At 43.0% G+C, this 19,954-nt stretch overlaps 1 protein-coding gene across 11 annotated transcripts in view; it reads right to left on the bottom strand.

Moving 5' to 3' along the window:
• ARHGAP26 (Rho GTPase activating protein 26) overlaps positions 1-19,954 on the bottom strand; it is a 477,291-nt gene that overhangs the window by 199,601 nt on the left and 257,736 nt on the right. For all 11 annotated transcript variants that reach the window (XR_009213838.1, XM_032158217.2, XM_032158220.2 and 8 more), the window contains exon 12: positions 19,788-19,824. Coding sequence is in view for 10 of the 11 variants with exons in the window: in XM_032158217.2 (XP_032014108.1) it covers positions 19,788-19,824 (37 nt within the window). In the remaining variant the exon portion in view is untranslated. The remainder of the gene's footprint in view (positions 1-19,787; positions 19,825-19,954) is intronic.

Here is a 19,954-nt window from a genome sequence, read left to right as displayed (position 1 = left end):
TTTTTTTTTTTTTTTTTTTTTTTTTTTTTTTTTTTTTGTGGCACTGTAGGAAGTTCATCCTTTTCTAGGTAAGTAATATTTACTGGAAAAGAATAAAATGGACCCTTCCAAATACATCCAGAAAATAATCAAAATTTTACCCACCACTACAATTACTTCTTTTGGGAAATGGCAAAGCAAAATCTCCACATTCAATCTGAGTAAATGTTCCTCCTTTGGTTTTCCCAACGTTAGAGATCCTCCAATTTGTTTGAAACCAGCAAACTCCTTTTCCTGGAATTAAGTCTTACACAGATGTTACACATAAAGGTCTTACATATGACATGTATAATCCAGTATTTCTCAGTTTATCTTAGTTGTCTAAGTTCAAATGGATATATTTACATATTGCAAAGTCAAACATTATGAGCTCAAGATAACTCTGTTAGCCTCTAATGTATTAAAATTGCATATTGATGATAATTATTTATAGCCTATAAACAGATAACACTGTGTTAAGAAATGGAATCTCTTTCAAACAACAGTTTCTCCAACAAGGAATTCAAGAAATACAGGTTAGCAACCACTGCTCTAAACCTCTAAACTGGAACTAGTGTAAATTATCACATTGCCCACTGCCTGGGGACCCCCATCTCTTTTTGGCTTTTCTCTTTCACAGACACACATGTGCATGCATGCATGCACACAAAGAGCTTGATTTCTACTCTCATCAACTTGAGTTTCCTGCTGACATCATGATTAGATTACTAATAATTAACAACTGTTTTATTATTTATCATGGACCAAGTACCACAATGTGATAGGGACTACAGTGCACACATAACCAGATCATTCGTCCTGATCTCTGCCCAGTAGGGATATAATCGAAGTTAATTGAGATCTCCTAGTCTGAAAAGCAAATTCCCACTAAAAGGTTTAGAACGCTATCACCACCAAGCTGCGTTTGCTAACAACAGAAAAAGTCTGAGTGGCCCACCAGATGGAGGCGGCTGTCCTTAATCCCCTCAAGCAGGTGATTCAGCTCTTTCACTGAGCCAAGGCTCAGAAAAGGTCAGGGATTTATTAGCAATTTCTGTATCCCTATAATCTCCAGCAATAATCTCTCATTAAATATCTACTAGGCTTGCATTAGTCCCTTAATTTGACTTGGCGATGAGTTGTCGCAGGACCTGTGTCTCCCAGGCCCAACATCCACCATCCTGCAGTTGAGGCTTCAGCTGGTTTACTTCCCTCCCTCAGCCTCAGGTTCAGCTCTGCTCAGTGTACACACGAGGCAGCCCAAACAGTTGTCTCATCATGAATGCTGGCAGAGCTTGCACCAAATATCCAGGTTGGCCTCCCAGGTTAGAAATGTACCATTCTCTTAACTTTCATCTCAACTTTTGAAGCCTTGTTGCTTTGTCTCCTTTCAGAGAAAGCAGCACGCTAGGGTAGCAAAGTCCATTTTCTCAAAGTTCTCTGGAGAACATGTGAACACAGGAGAGGTGGGTTTATGCTCAGTAACCTTGAAGAATCTTAGGGAAAACCACAGAAGTGGGAAGAGGATTCCTTGGGCTATCATGCCTAGGATATGAACCCGGGGAGGAGGGAGGCAGGTTACATCCAGAGACTAGCTGTCTTACTGCAAAGGGATTAAAAGAACAACTATAAGGTATAATCAAATGATTATCTTATCTAAAAGAAGGAGGCTTGAATCGCTTGAACCCAAGAGGCAGAGACTGCAGTAAGCCGAGATTGCGCCACTGCACTCCAGCCTGGGCAAGACTCTGTCTCAAAAAATAAAAATAAATAAAAGGAGGAGGCTGGTGGGCCAGGGAGACAGACATGGATTTTAGCATAACTGTCACTGCTATACAACCATAAGGTCGACGCCATGCCCTGAAGCTTCTGGGACCTCACCTGAGATACTTTTCACTGGCTTCTCCCAGCTATTAAAAAAAAAAAAAAAAAAAAAAAAGAGGTGTGTAGGTGGTCGGAAAATTATAACAAAATCACAAGTATCACCCTTGGCACCACTCCTACTTCTTACCTCCCATATCCAAATTGTTACCAAGTCCCTCAATTGTATCTTCTAATGCCTCTCAATTTTGTCCAATTTCTCCATCATCATCATCACCATCCTGGTCCCCACCTCAATCATCTGTTGCCAGGATGACTACATTAACCTCCTGGCTGGTCTTCTTATACTTCTTGTTCCTGTCTGCCCTCTGCATTGCAGCCCCCATGGTCTTGACAAAATCAGAGCATATCACCTCCCTGCAGCACCTCGCTGCCCTTGGGAGAATAACCCCAATCCTTACTTGCTCACAAAGCTCTGTGTGACGGGGCCCTGCCTGGCCCTCCAGTTTCTTCAGGGGCCACTGTGCCAGCTCTGAGCACCTAGCCACACTGGCTGTCTTTCAAGAACATTCAACTAACCATGCTTTCTTCCCAGCACAGACTGTGGATTTCACATGGGAGCCCTTTGGCTCCCAACTCACATTACCCTCAAGTGTCCCTTCTTCAAGAAACTCACCCAGACCTTCACACCTAGGTTAAAGCCCCCATTGTGCACTCAGATACAGGACCATCAACCTTTCTTTCAGACTATGATGCACCACTGCAAGTTTACACTGATATATGTGATTCTGTGAAAAATGTCTACCAAACTAGAATACTTATTCATGAGGGCAATGGTCCAGGTATATTTACTTCACTGGCTACTACAGCTCTATCTTTTACCATCAACTATAGTACTGGATATGAATTGGAAGTGTGTGCATGCACGTATCATTTTTCATTTTGGATACATGAATAGGTAAATTAGTGAATGAACGGTAGAGAGAGTTGCCGAGGGGCAGTGTGTCAAAATGACCTTTCAATTTCAACTGATATAAACCTTCTGAGAGTAGATGAGTTCTTTTAACCTTTTGGTCCTCCGCTTTCTCATTTTTTTGTGATGATATAAAGGTTAAATAATGAATAGGCTGATCTAACCACTTCCTTCCTTCCCGTATCAATACAGTCATGCCACCTAGCAGCAAAGCCCAAGAATGGGCCCAAGAAAAAGGAAGAACAAAAGTGGCACAAGCCAAGCCATGAAACATAGGAGACAAAAGCAAATTTAGGTTTTCCTGGACACTTTTAGACCTCCTGCATTTTGTCCATCAAGGCATTATCATCATTGAGCTGCATGTGGTGTGAAGCTGGGGCTGAAAGGAGGGCTTCTCCATATTACACTAACGGCCATCTAAATGAGGGTCAAGAGGGGCCGGGGGCCTGAGGGTCAAGAGAGCCCCTGGAAAACACAAGTATTCTCCGCTAGAGCTTCATGCTACCCGAGAGACCTGATTAATCAGGCTCAAGAGCCCCGCTTCTGAAAATCACTGACCTGTCGTTGCTCAACTCCAACCTTCAATACTCAGAAAACCAAGAAATTTGGCAAGAAGTGGCCAAATCACCCAATTTGAATAGAAGAAACTTTCCATACTATAAGTTGACTGATGGACACATATACATAGTCTATAAAAATAGCACACTAGGACATGCCCCCAAATGACCCCACACCTGCATCCCTGGAATTCTAACCAAACCCTGGGGAGAGAAATCCTCATCCAAAGGAGAGGAGCTAATCTACTGAATTAGCCTCAACATGAACTAGAAAGGGTTACTGTCCCTAAAGCTGGTATTCAACAAGTTTTTCCTAGTCTGAATTTTTTCCCTAGGAAACTTACTCAATTTTCCTTTGATTAAAAAGAAAAACACAAACCAAACCTTTTTTGTGGGAGAAATGGAATTTGCTGGAAGCACTGTAGGTTATGCATAAAAACAAGAGGATTGAGGTTGAGTACCCTGGCTCTCAACTGTAATCTCAGCACTTTGAGGATGAGGCAAGAAGATCGCCTGAGGCCAGGGGTTTGAGACCAACCTGCGCAACATGGTGAGACCTCATCTCTACAAAAACGTTAAAAAAAAATTTGCTGGCCATGGTGGTGTGAACCTGTGGCCCTAGATACTCGAGAATCTGAGGCAGGATGATGGCTTGAGCCCACGAGGTTGAGGTTACAATGAGCTATGATCATGCCACTACACTGCAGCCTGAGCAACAGAGTGAGAGCCTGCCTCAAAAAAAAAAAAAAAACTGAGAAGTAAGGGATTTCTAACACAGATGGACGGATGGATACAGGAAATAGTTGAGTTGCTGTGAGCAGGCCACTTCAGGGGCATGTTCTCACCACAGAAATTTACGCGATTTTCCAATGTGATTTGCTTTTTATAGAGCCTGGTTGGCCTCCCTCATTCTGAATTTAATCAATTTCAGCACCCTTAAAAGCCATTGAGAAAACCACCCACATTGAAATGAACATAAATTCCACCTGAAGAATAATTTCCAATTTTCACACACACAGAGGGAAGACCAGAAGGGCTTGCCTGTTTTCCCCTAATCATGTGAAGCCCCAGTGTTGCCAGGGCTCCCTGGGCTGTGGCCCCTGGAAAGCTGTCCTCATGATGGCAGCTCTCAGAAGCTTCAGTGGGGCCCAGGAAAGGTGGCCAACTGGTTCTTAATTACCTGGGTGTGCATTCTGTATTGTGGGGGTTACCCACAGCCAATTTTTAATCCCAGGTCAGCACTCCAGCGACCCCCATGCACCATCCCTACACCAGACTATTCTCTGCTCGCTGGCTGGTATGTTCAGGGAATGTGAACTAACTTTAATATTGACTAAAGTCACACAGACAGAAGTGTAGGTAGTGGAAACTGAATGAGCTATAAAGCCAGACAGACCCGGATTAGAACCCTGCCTCAGCCACCTCTGGCTGGATATGACCTTAGCTTCACCTTTTTGAGGCTCACCTTCCTCACTTGTATAATGGGGATAACCCAACAGGATGCTATGAGAGTCAAATGAAATGTATAGCAACTGGGATTTACTTGGTATTCAGTACATGATCATTACCAATATTACCTAGTATTACCAATATTACGATGTTACTTTATCCTAATATTTGAATGAAACCTTCCAGTTGATGAAATACTTTTCATATTCAAGTTCATGTTATCTTTATGATAATCCCATGGGGTAAGTCTTGCTACCCTTCTTACTCATAACCACTGTGTTTTCACACTAATGAGTGTAATGAGGGATAATACATTACAGTTTATAAAATAAATTAATAAACTATAGTTTATTTGATTTTCCCAATATCTCTGCTAAGTTTTTATGATGAGGAAAGCCAGACTCACGTTAAGTGGTAACAACAGCAATGATAACTGTGGCTAACACTTACTGAGCACAGACTACATTGCTCTGAGCTACACAGTTAGGTGCATCATTTTCTTAACATCATCATCATCATCATCATCATCATCCCTATTTTGTAGATAGGAAACCGACGCTCAGTCAGGTTAAGGAATTTCTGTAAGATTATAGCGTCAGAGAGTAGTGGAACCAAAATTTTATTTAACTCAGTCTGACTCTTGGGCTCATCTTCTTCTACTATTTGCTTTCTGCTGGAGATAGTCAAGAAAGGAACTGGGGGCTGGGGATCAGGTTCTGTGGATATTACCATTTCTATTCCAGTAGCAGCTCTCAACTCCAGTGAACAAGAGTGCACTTATAGAAATGCAGATTCTGGGCCCTCTCCTGGCAATTATGCATCAGTACATGCGAGAACCCCACTTGGAAAAACACTGTACTATATACTAAGCAATTAAAATTATTACCACCAAAAACAAACAAAAATGACTTAATTTAGTCAATTGCCGGTATCTATATCACATTCCCTGCTGGACAACAACTATTTGCCAGTGCTATGCATCTTAATATGGAATGCTGGATTGTGCCACTTTGGCATATGGGATGATTCCAAGAGGTTCACAAACATTTCTCAGTTATACATTTATTTTAATGAATGTTAGAAATCTACTGATTTATCACACATAGCAAAATATATTTTTTTAAATAAACTGAGGTAAAAAAGGGAAGAATTGGTTTAAAACCAGTAAGTAAATTAATAATAAAAGTAGTATATGTATATATTTTAAAAGTCAGCCAGGTGTGGTGGCTCACACCCAGAATCCCAGCACTTTGGGAGGCTGAGTCAGGTGGATCACTTGAGGTCAGGAATTCGAGACCAGCCTGGCCAACATGGTGAAACCCTGTCTCTACTAAAAGAAAAAAAAAAAAAAAAATTAGCTGGGCGTGGTAGCAGGTGCCTGTAATCCCAGCTACTTGGGAGGCTGAGGCAGGATAATCGCTTGAACCAGGAAGGTAAAGGTTGCAGTGAGCCAAGATTGTACCACTGCATTCTAGCCTGGGTGACACGGTAAGACTCCATCTCAAAAAAAAAAAAAAAAAAATCATGAAGGTGACAAGAAATAGTAAATTGGGGAGCTCAAGTCCTAATGTGTCCCAGAACATGCACTATGTTCAACCTGGCTAAAAGAATGAGATGGGAGAGGACCATACTCTACCTGCAAGATATTCTATTCCAGTAACGTCATCCTTGATCTTTGCTTTCTCTCACACCCTATATCCAATTCGCACACCACATCCAATCCATTAGCCAATCCAGTCACTAATAACTTAAAAACGTATCCAGAATCTAACTACTCTTCACCATATCTAATACCTTGATCCGAGCTGCCATCATCCTTTGCCTGGACTGCCTATAGCAGTCTCCCAGCTGCTTCAACTTTGCCCCCACCCCCCACCCCCGCCCACCCCACTACGGGTTTATTCCCCACCAGCAGCCAGAGTCATCTTTTAAAAACATACATCAGCTCATGTCATGCACCTGATCACAACTCTCCAGTGACTTCTCTTCACACTAAGAATGCAGTCTTATCTCCTGGCCCCACATGGTCTAGCCCCAGCCTACCTGACCACTCGCCCCGGGGGCCTCCTCCCATCCAGGCACCACTGTTCTTCCTGATATTCCTAGAACACAAGTAGCTCACGTCACCTCAGGGCCTCTGCACATGCTGGTCACTCCATCAACAACACTCATCTACCCACTCCTGACATGCCTCCCTCCCTCCCTTTGTTCAGGTTTCTTCTCAAATGTCACCTCTTTAGAGAGACCTTTCCTGCTCCAGGTATCTAAAATCGCTCCGCTCCCCCTTATCCTCTATCCACCGGCCCTTATTTTTGCAGAGCACTCATCTCTACCAGAAATTATACCTTTGTCTACTTGCTTACTCTTTGTTGTCAATTTCTTTTCATTGTATATGCTCCACGAGAGCAGAGGCAATCTGCCCTGTTCATGACTAATCTCAATAAATATTTCCTGAAAGAATAAATACAACCCATGTTTTCACCAGCTAAACACGAGGAGCCGATAGGCCAAAAGTCTCCACATTCCAGGAGCCGCGAATAGTGACAGGTGGCTGCATATATTGGTACCTTCTAGAGTTCAGGGCCCCTGCAGTGGAAAGCATGAGACAAACAGGTTTGACAGAGATCTCATTCACACCCTGACCTCAAAGCAAGAATACTGCTAGTCAGAATTTTCTTCCCTAGCCTACCAGATACAAAGGCATCTATTTTTTTTCATTGTTTCTTGAAAACAAACACACAGAAAAATAAGCTGAAAGAGACATAGAGTAAAGTAAAATAGGTAGCAGGAACAGAAACAAAAATCTGCCTGGATGGGAATAAACCTACCAGCTCTCAGTCATAGTCAAGGGAGGTTCTAAAGAGTGTTCCAATTCTTGGCAAAAGACAGGCATCCAAGGTGACAGCATGTAGGTTCTTGCACAGCACAGGCTGAGGACTATACATCTGCCTGGGATGGAAGGAGTTTCTTTGTGGGTTTCTACTTCTGCAATCTCCTAGTCCACCTTAAAATTCCAAATCAGAATAGCAGCAAAACAGCAAGGCTTAATGCACACTGCAGTAACACCAACCAGCTTAATCAGGACCATTTGTCTCCTACACGGGGATCTGGACATCCTGAGAATGAATTACAGAGTGGCCTCAATTCCCTTCTGCCTTGAGGCCCGGTGCTTTTGCACTGATTTCTCAACCGAAAGAGATCATCACCAGCTTTCTGAAGGTGGAAGTGTTTCAAACAGAGAACCAACTGCCTCTGCCCATCAAGGTCACTTTCCTGCCTTTACCTATCTGTCCTCTTACCTCGAAATGCTCTAAGAACAATTCGTTGGTCACAACAAACTCTGAGGCAGCGAAGGGCAGGGAAAGAGAGGGCATTCAGAATCAAAGGCCTAAGATTTGAGCCCTGGTGTTTCCACAAACTGCCTGTGTAAGCTGGGCATACTTCACCTCTCTGACCCATTCCCCTCACATATAAGATGCAGGTGTTGTGAAAATCAAATAAGGCAATGCCTGGAGGAACTTCAAAGAGACTGTACAGTGCCACGCTTTTATATAAATGGGCTCTGGCTTTGGATAATGATGACATTATTGGTAATAAGAAGAATAAAGGGCAACATTTAATCATTGCCGATAATACCAGGCACCTGAGCAAAGGATGTCCATCCTAATCTCATTTATTCTTCCAAAAAAACTGAAGACTTAATTATTAAAACTATTCCCACCTTCAGACAAAGAAACTGAGGCCTGGAGAAATTAATTTCTCAAAATCACACACTCAGTAATTCTTGAGGCTGGGATTTCAAACCACGTGTGGAATACTCCAGAGCCAACACTTCTAAGCACTACTCTACCCTCTGCTCAATCTTACATGCTGAATGTGAGCTGCAGGCTCTGACAACTCTGATCAGTGCAGGGAGTGACCAAGTTTGCCCTCAGAATGAAGTCTCAGTTTTCACATCTGCAAATGGTGTCAATAATAATATCTAGCTCATAGGGTTCTTAGGAGGATGAAATGACATAACGTATATCAAGCAGTGAACATGTTGCCGACTCCCCAGTATGTACTCAATAAACATGAACCACAGTAACTGGAAGCCTGTACTCGGTGGCAGTGGGGTAAATATTTTAGTCTCTGTCTCAATAACCCCTTGCACAGGGCTTTAGGGGTTAAAGATGTAGCCAGGGACGTGCTCACTGTCTCTTGGCTGAAGCCCAAACTGGGATGCCAACGGGTGGCTCACACCTGCTCAGGCTGCAGCCTGCTGTCAGTACAGAGCCCACGTCACTGAGGGAAAGGGGAATATTAGGCCATGGCAAAGGCATACACTGGCTGCATCTGCCAGTCTAAAGCTAGCTGAGAGAGACGGTGGATTTGTTAAGTGTCTTTTAAGACAAGCAGAAAGGCTTCTGATTATCCATGCAAGTCCAAGGAGTACCATCCCCAGTCATAGCTTTGGGGGCCAGGGTCTCATCAAACAAAATAGCTGGGAACTCAAATAATAAAATATCTGCAAAAACAAGCTGTTCCTGCCCCTTCTTCTCTCTCCAGCCCCCTGCCCTCCGAGCCAGGGCTATTCTAGAGCTGGGGTATTACAGCTCAACTAAATATAATTCAAGCTCAATGCACCACAGCAACTGTGTTGCACAGGCAACTCATAATGAAAAGTGAGGTGTAGAAAGTCAGCACCTAGGGAGAGCTAGAATTGTACCACCTCGCCTGACTGTGGCTCAGAAGATGAAAGTGGTGGCCACGGAAACTGCATGCACAGGAGAGAGGGGAAAGGGGAAAGAAAAAGGGTGTGGGGAGGAGGGCTGGAAGGAACGCAGGCAAGGGAAGGAGGGAGGGTGTCTGAACTCTATCAGCTCAGACCTGGCAGGTCTGGAGAGAAAGCTGGAGGGGATGCTGTACTCAGCTGACTGCCTCGTGGGCCAGGGCACAGGAGGCCAGGCCACTGTGCCCATTAATGCCTTCCACTCTTCTCAGGTTTAAAAGGGGAAATGTTCTATTTATAAGCCACCGACCAGTAGAGGCCTGGCAGCCTCTGGATGGCTCTGATCCCAAAAGGATCCTGGTTACCGGTGGCTGCCTCCTCCTGCCTCTCAACTGTGGGTGTTCTAACAGCAAAAGGCCAAAGGTGACTAGAAGCAAAAGAAAAAAAATCCTCTTTTCTGCCCTCTGCTGCTTTCATGAGACGGTGGATTTTTGGTAATGGCTGAAGGCTTTAGAAGCCTTTTAAAAATAGTGGCCCAGGTGATCCCATCAAGGCTTTCCCTATAGTTTTCAAGCCTAAATCTCCTTTTCTGTTTTACAGATCAAGGGAAGCTAAGGCACAGAGATGAAGGAAATGTACAGTCAGAGGCCCAACAATGGGCAACAGAGCAATGGTAATGATGTCCCTCCCCATCTCCTCTCCTGGTCCTCAATCTTGTCCTCATAAAACAAGGCAAACCTGAATAAAACGCCATCAGGGAGTTTGCTCTGAATGGCAGCCTAAAGAAGGATGAGTGGATGTACAGAAACAACATATAAAGCGTTATGTTGTGTTGCAAATCCCTGTGGGAGCGTGGTGGGCCACGCTAAGGGTCTGACCCTGGGGAAGCCAGTCAGTGAAATGTGTGACCCTTGTGCACCCAGCACTGTGCACAGGTGTTTGAGGAACCACTGAGGGCTCTAATAAGGTGGTGCACTGAGAAGGAATATGGGATGGCCCCTCAGCCACAAAGAACTAGAAGGGTTAGATGTTGGAGTCTGATGATGAAATTCCTTCCAGCCCCCATGGGTGGACCACATATGAACAGGACAGCATAATGGATCAAAGATTTCAAGCATATGAAGTTTCACAGGAAAAAAATTACCCTGGCAATGAGGCAGGCTAGGGTTTGAGCATGAGCTTCACTACTTCTCAACTGTGCTCCCTTGACCTCTTTAAGCCTGTGAGCTCCTTTGGAAACTCAGTTGCTGTAAACAGCATTTGTGCAAATGGCAGCCCATCGTGTGACACTTTCATGCTCCCTGTCACAACCTCATGCCATCCTATTTAGACTAATTTTAAAAACTTAGCCTTGTGTTAAGCCAAGGGTTAATAAACTAGAGTCCCTGGGCTAAATTCACCATTGCCTGTTTTGTAAAACAAAGTTTTACTGGAAAACACCCACACCTGCTCATTTCCATATTGTCTGTGACTGCTTTCACACTACCATAGCGGAGTTGAATACTCCTATAAAAATAAAAATAGGCCGGGCGCGGTGGCTCACGCCTATAATCCCAGCACTTTGGGAGGCCAAGACGGGCGGATCATGAGGTCAGGAGATCGAGACCATCTTGGCTAACACGGTGAAACCTCGTTTCTACTAAAAATACAAAAAATTAGCCGAGTGTGTTGGCGGGCGCCTGTAGTCCCAGCTACTCGGGAGGCTGAGGCAGGAGAATGGCGTGAACCCAGAAGGCAGAGCTCGTAGTGAGCTGAGATCGCGCCACTGCACTCCAACCTGGGGGACACAGTGAGACTCCGTCTCAAAAATGAATAAATAAATAAAAATAAAAAAATAAAAATATTTACTATCTGGCCCTTTACTAAAAAAGTGGACCCCTGTGCTAAGCAATAACATTTATAAAATCAGGGGATTGGCCGGGCACAGTGGCTCATGCCTGTAATCCCAACACTTTGGGAGGCCGAGGCAGGTGGATCACCTGAGGTCAGGAGTTCGAGACCAGCCTGGCCAACATGGTGAAACCCCATCTCTACTAAAAATAAAAAGAATTAGCCAGGCGTGGTGGCAGGCACCTGTAATCCCAGCTACTAGGGAGGTTGAGGCAGGAGAATCACCTGAGCCCAGGAGGCAGAGGTTGCAGTGAGCTGTAATCATGCCACTGCACTCCAGCCTGGGTGACGGGGGTCTCAAAAAAATAAATAAAATAAAAAATGAATAAAATAAAATAAAATCGGCTGGGCACAGTGGCTCACGCTTGTAATCCTACCGCTTTGGGAGGCCGAGAGGGGGCGGATCACGAGGTCAGGAGATCGAGACCACAGTGAAACCCTGTCTCTACTAAAAAATACAAAAAATTAGCCGGGCATGGTGGCGGGCACCTGTAGTCCCAGCTACTCGGAGAGGCTGAGGCAGGAGAATGGCGTGAACCCAGGAGGCGGAGCTTGCAGTGAGCCGAGATCGCGCCACTGCACTCCAGCCTGGGCAACAGAGCGAGACTCCGTCTCAAAAAAATAAATAAATAAATAAAAATAAAATAAAATAAAATCAGGGGATTTAAGAGTACTTATGTTCCCCACAATACACATTAAAATAAATATAGAAATCTAAATGGTAATTTAAAATATACTCTCTCAAATGACCTAGTGTACCACCAGCAGTGTGCACACCCCACTTTAAGAAATACAGTAACGAGGATTAAATGAATGAACACTCATAAAGCACCAAGACTGAGAAGGAGTAGCAGGTTGTCTTCCTCCCTTCAAGAGCAGTGTTACCAATCCAGCTGGCTTTTCCTTTCCAGTGGGCTTTTCCTTTTGTTGTGGGAGTAACTGGCCTGGCCAGATGATAAGAGTAATAACCAAGAGTAATTAGGCACTTACCAACTAATGTGCAGATACTAATGTGCTGAACTTTCATTCTCACAATGAATTTATGAAGCAGGGGTATTATCCCCATTTTACAGAAGAGGAAATGGAAGCTTAGAGAGGCACACTACCTGTCCAAGGTTCTACACCCAGGATGCTATTCTACACCAGCCACACATTACTCCCCCATGCAAACCCTCTCTCTAACCCATGTGGCAGAATCTACCCAAAGAGAATGATCTGAGATATGTACAAAGTCTGATGTACAAGGCCAATAACTGATGAAATTAATAACTTTTGAAGCTATTATGAATAACATAGGCCAATGTTATTCATAATACCAAAAACCTGGAAAGAACATTAGTCTAACAATGATAAATGGTTCAACAAATTAAGATATAGTCCTATGACATAATATTAAACAACCATGACAGGTGATACTTCTAAACATTTCATGACGTCAGAAAATGTCTGTAATTTTTAAAGCAGAATACAACGAGCATATTCAACATAATGCCAGTTAAATTAAAATTCATACTGACATTAACAAAATACATACAAGACATCATTTAAAAAAGGCAAGAAGGAAATATCTCTGGGAATAATACTACCAATGATTTTTGACTGAATGTTGCAAAATCATTTTGCTGTATTTCTGTAATATTCTACAATGAGTTCATATTTCCTTCTTCAATCATTGCTCTTCTCCCCACTTCCCATTGTAAATGACAAATTGGCAAACTGCAGTGGGTTCTTCAGCATCTTTATTCAAATATAAAGGATTCTTATAAAAGCACTAGATTAGGCCGGGCGCCGTGGCTCACGCCTGTAATCCCAGCACTTTGGGAGGCCGAGACGGGCGGATAATTAGGTCAGGAGATTGAGACCATCCTGGCTAACACGGTGAAACCCCGTCTCTACTAAAAACTACAAAAAAATTAGCCAGGCGTGATGGTGGGTGCCTGTAGCCCCGCTACTTGGGAGGCTGAGGCAGGAGAATGGCGTGAACCTGGGAGGCGGAGCTTGCAGTGAGCCGAGATCGCGCCACTGCCCTCCAGCCTGGGCCACAGAGCAAGACTCCATCTCAAAAAAAAAAAAGCACTAGATTAAAAACAAACCGGAAGGAAAGAAAGGATTAGGACTTGGAAGCAAAGAGGAAGTGTTATATTTTCTTCTTCTGGGGAGGAGAGAAGGGAGGAAATTTCCATTTTTTAAGTGTTTTTAACCAAGATGGAATCCCCCTCTGAGCTCACTCTCAAATCCATGAGCTCTGGGCATGTAGTCTGCACCCTGGGTACTTCTGTAGATGGTATGAATATGACATACACCCACACAATGTAATTGGGCCATCTGTCTATTGTTCCCCTGTGGTCTGAACCTCCACAGCAGATCACATGAGCTTTAAAGGTAGAGACAGATGTGTGTTCTAGTTATGAGTGTCCTTACCTCTCGGTACTCATATATCTCAGTGCCACCTGCCCTTAAGAACTCCCAGAAGGCTGGGCGTGGTGGCTCATGCCTATAATCCCAGCACTTTGGGAGGCCAAGATGGAAGGATCACGTGAGACCAGGAGTCCAAGAACTTCTAGAGGCATTCACTGAAGGAAGAGCTACAGGAAGCCTGGACTCCTGCAGTTTCGTCCAGCACAAGATCCAGGTGGGAGTAACAGGAAAATGTTGAACAAGAGTGAGAAGTGGAGTGAACTACACAATGCCATTTTGAAAAGCCAGATGGCCAGTGTTGAGCCAGGTCCTGACATGCATGAGAAGGCATGCCTGCAGCAACTTCAGCATATTCCTTTCAACATAACCCGATTAACCTATGGGATCTGAGTTAATACCCACATGGAGGAAAGTGGCACTACAAAGTCAAGATTAGGATACTGAGCCCTCTCTGCCTCAATCTGTCAGACTTCAGCCTTCAAGCAGCTGGAGAAACAGTGGGAGGGCAGCATTCCTGTAAACAAGCTAATCTTTTTAGAGTTAAGTAGGCAGTCACATTTGTTATTTAAAACGTCAAACTTGGAAAAGACCAACTCACACTGTAAGAGCCTGCTCTTCTCTTACTCCCTTGCACTGGACTGGTGTGTTCTCTCTGACAAATTCTCGGCTTTCTAACCTTCCCTCGGGTGGGACTGCAGGACAATAGCAGCCTGGGGTGAGAACAGGCCTCTCATCCTGCTTCCCACCTGGACTCATTACAAAGAAAAATGAACCAATTCTCATAGTCTTTGGGGAGTAAATCTTAAAACTCCCTAAAAATATTCCCTACCTTGTACCCAAAGGTAGGGAATAGCAAAAAGACAAAAAGACATCGGGAGATATGGCAAATGGGGCTGCAGGGGGTGAGATGGGAGAAATGGTTCTTGCCCAGGGAAGTCTTCTTTGTAATAATAAAAGGGGCGAATCAATGACAAGTATCAGATAACTAGGTGACTGACGTTAGCAGTGACTACTTCCTCAAAAAAAAAGCTTAAGAAGAAACAAAATCATACTGTCTTCTTCTTTATTACCAATACTCCCTTTTTCCCCTTCCCTTCTCTACTAGGTAAGAGTTTGACCAATTAGAGAATCTAGTGTCACTGATATAGATTCCTGACATTCTAGAAGCAAACCCAGGAAGGGTCCCCATGGGTAGCAGGGCGGGCAAAATAAAATATTGGTTTTTAAATTTAGTATTTAGGGATTAACTTGACCAGGAGCACACACGATCTCTAGGCAGAAAAATAAAATCCTAATAAAAAACACTGGTGGTCTGAATAAATGGAAAGACATTCAAAGCCCTTGGAAGACATGACTTAGTATTACAAAGGTGTCAGCTTCCTCCAAATAACCTGTATGATTCAATGCAATCCCAAAGAAAAATTTTATTTTGGGAGAAACTTTATACAGAAGGATAAAGACTCATAAATACCCAAGTCAAACCTCAAAAGGGAGAATAAATAGAGAAGACTTAAATAACTAGATATTAAGAGTTGCCTCAAAGTTATTAGTAAAAACAGAGAGGTATTGGGACAAAAACAGCTACACAAAAAACCTGAATAAAGGGCTCAGAGACAGAACTAAAATACGCAAACCTAAAATGCAAGAACACCGGCACTACAAAACAATCAAGGGAAGAATGGATAGCTTGGTAGATGTTGATAGGAAAACTAACTCTTCCCAAGGATAAAAATAAGAATGGATCTTCATGGAACATCTCATACAGTGGTGGAAATCAGCTAGATTAGAAACTTAAATGTGAAAGACACACTCATAAAGCCAATAAAAGAAAACATAGGTACACATCTTTGTGACATGGGTCATAAAGGCCTTCTCCAAAACACAACTTGAAAATCATAAACCTAAAGGCAAAAAAGAGATGATTTGAATATATAAAAAGGCTTTGAAGGCTTTATAGTCAAAGAAGGATACCACGTATTAACAGACAGATGACAAGATGAGAACATATTTAAACTGGCTAAATCTAACAAGGGATTAGTATCTAGAATCGGTAGGAACTTTTTACATATCAAAAAGAAAAGATGGTAACTGAAATAGAAAAATGGGCAAAGGACGTGAATAGGCAATTAACAGAAGAGGAAACCCAGTAAACAGGCCTATGAATAGATGCTCAAATTCATTAATTACCAGAGAAATGCAAATTAAAACAACAATGAACTATCATTTTACACCTATCAGACTGGCAAAAAATTAGAGAGCTGAATACTAGTGAGAGTTGGCAGGAATGGAGAAATTTGCACGTAGGGTTGGTGGGACTGTGGATCGACCACTCTGGAGAACAATACAAGAGACTGCTTAAACTAAGTATATGCATAGCCTTTGGCCAGCAATGCTTTGGGTGGGTGTATCCCAAAGGAATTCTCACACAGGAAGACATGTACAAAGATGTCCATTGTGGTGGTGTGAGTGGTGATGAGGAGTTGGAGGCATGAGGAGATGGAGTACATCTCTACAAAAACAGATACAAAGTGCTGTGTACCACAAATTATGCAGTAATCAGAAGCCACAGCATAAAAGGACACAGAGGAATACGAATGGCTCCTAACACAATGATGAGGGCACAAAGTAAGAAATAAAACAAGACCCAGAACCATTTATTAACACACACCATTTATTAAGAACACAGGAAGATAAAAGACACACATTTTAGAAAAAAGCACTAAAAGGGAATGGATGAATAAATAAAATGAAACAAAAGGAAAGAATGAATGAATCAAGAAACCTGTGCTGATAATGTGCCATGAACAGGGGAGTGTGATGAATTCATCTCTCTAAACCTGAGATCCAAACAGAGCATAGAGAAGAGGAGAAGAAAAGGCTCTGCAAAGAAATGTACATATATTTATCAGCTGCCATCCTCTCCCTGGCAACTGGGTCATTTGGAAAATACCAGCAGCTGACAGACATTACTTATGGCCCTGTCTTATACTCCACAGGCACCGTATGCCCTGAGAGAAACTTCAAGATGAAAGCAAACGAATTCAGAAATTCCCTTTTGCTATCTGCTCCTTCAGAACATCCTGGCTCTGTGATAAAATGTTTGCACTGAAATTCCCACCAAAACATTTCCTAGAAAGGAAAATGCCGGACATTTGGAATTTGGACTCTAGACATTTGGAATCTGGTTAAGAAGGGCAGTGCCTCACTCTTAAATTCAGATCAGATTGGCTTCATATCTTTAAAAGAGAGTTTAGATTGTGTCATAAACAGAAGGAGTGTTGCAGAACAATCAAGACCCAGAGCATTAGCGCCACCTGTGATAGATGAGCCCTATGGGTTTGCATTAAACTGCAAATTACTGCAATCAAGAGATACAGTACAACAACCCCACCAAGGAGGGGAAGCTAAGAACCTGTACCACGTGGGAAAGGGTCCAAACTCAAAAAAGGGTGAGGAAGCACTAAACCAGACCATTACACTGGTTTGCCAGCTTAGAAATCAATCAATCGTTCCTGAGTAGTGGTTACAGGGTGTCACCATGCCTGGTAATTTTTGTTTTTTAGCAGAGACAGGTTTCACCATTTGGCCAGGTGTGATCCGCCTGCCTCGGCCTCCCAAAGTGCTGGGATTACAGGCGTGAGCCAATGCGCTGGCAAAAGTGACCAATTTTTTTAACCCATCTGTTTATCTCCTGTGTGCTAGATGAAAGGGTAATGACTGAAGAATCATTAGACACCCAAGGCAAGCAACTCTCTTTGCTCTGTGAATAATGAGGTGCAAAAAGCAAAATGTCACAACTGCTTATATTTTCCAAAATAAAACTGTTTGTCTTATTCTTTTCTCGAGGGAAGTCAAGTAATGCATGTTATTATGTATGTTGTTCTATAGCCTAATTTTTTAAAAATTTGAATCATTAACAAACTATCAACACAATTTCTGCAAATATATCCAGCCCTCTCTGGTTCTTTGTAAAGGCTGTGTATTACTCCTTAATTTATTTAGCCAACTCCCTATTTGGTATTTAGATTGTCTTTCATTCTTTGCTATTATCACCAACGCCCCAACAAACTTATTCGTTGTACAAACTATCTTTGCACTCTAATGATTTCTTTAGGATAAGCCATTGGGGAGTTAGAGGATAGTCACTTTTTTAAGGATTCCAAAGCATATTCTTGAAATGCCTTAAGAAATATCAGAACCAGTTGGGATGCCCACCACTAGGACCATGGTTGTCTTTCAAATCTATTGGGATTTATCCCAAGTAGAGAGATGTAGTTCATAAGGTCACAAGTTACAAGTAAACTTCTGGCTGGTGTAGGGGGAGGTCTCCAATCACATGCCTCTCCTCCCCCACCACTCTTGGGTCCTTTATTATGGACGCAGTGTGTCCCAGGTGGGGCCAGGTGTGAGTATCTGTTAGTGTAGCCTGTTTGGCATCCATCCCCTCTGGTCCTGATGGCTTCCCTGATTTCCCTCTGGGAAACTACTCTGCTCCCATTTTTTGCAGCAGTCTTGAAACTCTCAATCAAAATGTACAGTTTTTCCCTGGGTGGACCCAAGTTAGACCAACTTGATGCCTGGGAATCTCAATGTTCAGAAAGGTGAGGCAAGGACTACAAACAGTTTAGAGCTTTATCGTATTATCCAGAAGACCCTTTCTCACCGGGTTCCTGGGTCTCCAGAACTCGTCTATTCTCAAGTCTAGCTTTTCAGCTCCTCCGACCTTACTATGAGCTACCATACAGCCTTACATATTCCTTCATTATTGTTACTGTTGTTTTTGCCTCAGTTAGCCAGAGTTGACTTCAGGTGCTCTAAAACAATCTTACCTAATTGGGGGTGGGGTAAGGTGCAATTACTTCTTTGTTTCCTTGCATATTTACTTGAAATTTTTCCCTTGTTCATTTTACTTTCTTTGGAGGTGGAGGGGAACATTTTTTTTTCATCTCATAAAGGCCTCTCAACCTACCCACAGCAGGCATTCCAAATTACTTAATATTTCATACAAAACTCATGGGTAAAAAATTATATTTTGAAGAGAAAGAAAGGGGGGAAAATCTCTGTCCTAAAATGGCTTTCACAAAAAAAAAACTTCATCCTTTGGTCCACATGGAGAGGCACTGTTCTACTGATTTTCCTCACACAACTGGAATTCACAGTAGGGCAACTTTTAAATTTTTTCTTAAGTGGATTTTACAAAGCAAAGTGACAGGATTTCCTTTGCACTCTTGCAGCAACCTGGAAGGATTTTGTTTTTTCTCCTATACACCAAGGAGACATCAGCCCAAACATTCTACCAGTAGCAGGTTCATTTTAATCCCATTGCCTTTACAAGGTTACATGTACCCTTGGAAATCTTGATTAACCAGAGTGCTTACAGGCAGCAGCAGGGCAAATGCACTACAGTCTACAGAGGCTGCCCAGGGACACTTCCATCAGAGAGGAATATTACCATAGAATTCATCTCCATTCTTTCCTCCCCCAAGAGACCACAAAGAAAACAGAGTTACTAAGAAATCACCTAACATAGTTATTGCCTCTCCAGTCCTTTGAGCGAGACCGTGCTGGAGGCAAGAGCAACTTTGGCTTTCCCACAGGATAAGGCTCTCCAGGAGTTGAGTATTGTTGTACTAAGTAACTTTTAAGTGGTGACTAGCTATAGTCTTAAGACCTACGATTGAAGGAGATAATGCACACAAGAATGCTTTGTAAAGTGTGACGCGTTATTTCAATGCAAGGTGTCACTACAGCCTTGCCAGCCAGGCTCACTTACCGTCCCTCTGGAGTCATTGGCGGAAAGTTGGGGTGGAGGCATGTCCCACTGCACTCGGGAACTGGGACCAACCCAACATGCCCACAGCACCGCCTGGTGGTTCACACCTGGAGTAGCAATTTCTCAAAGCCCACTCCCAACCCTGGCTGTAGAAGGTTACCCAAGCATTGTACTTACTCCCTTCACTCTGGCTGTCTTTGTTCGAGTTGTAGACCTGGAAAATAAAAATAAAAATTCACTTGTGTGCATTTTATACCACCCTATAGGTTCACTGTAGAAAACCATTATCTTCCTCATTTTCCCTAGTTTGCACCATGAAGTGGAAGGTAATTTCTGGCTCCCAA

Source organism: Hylobates moloch, unplaced genomic scaffold, assembly GCF_009828535.3.
Source record: "Hylobates moloch isolate HMO894 unplaced genomic scaffold, HMol_V3 SCAFFOLD_6, whole genome shotgun sequence".
Lineage (NCBI taxonomy): Eukaryota > Metazoa > Chordata > Mammalia > Primates > Hylobatidae > Hylobates > Hylobates moloch.
Note: the sequence above shows the minus strand (reverse complement) of the source record. Positions and strands in the feature narration are given on the sequence as shown.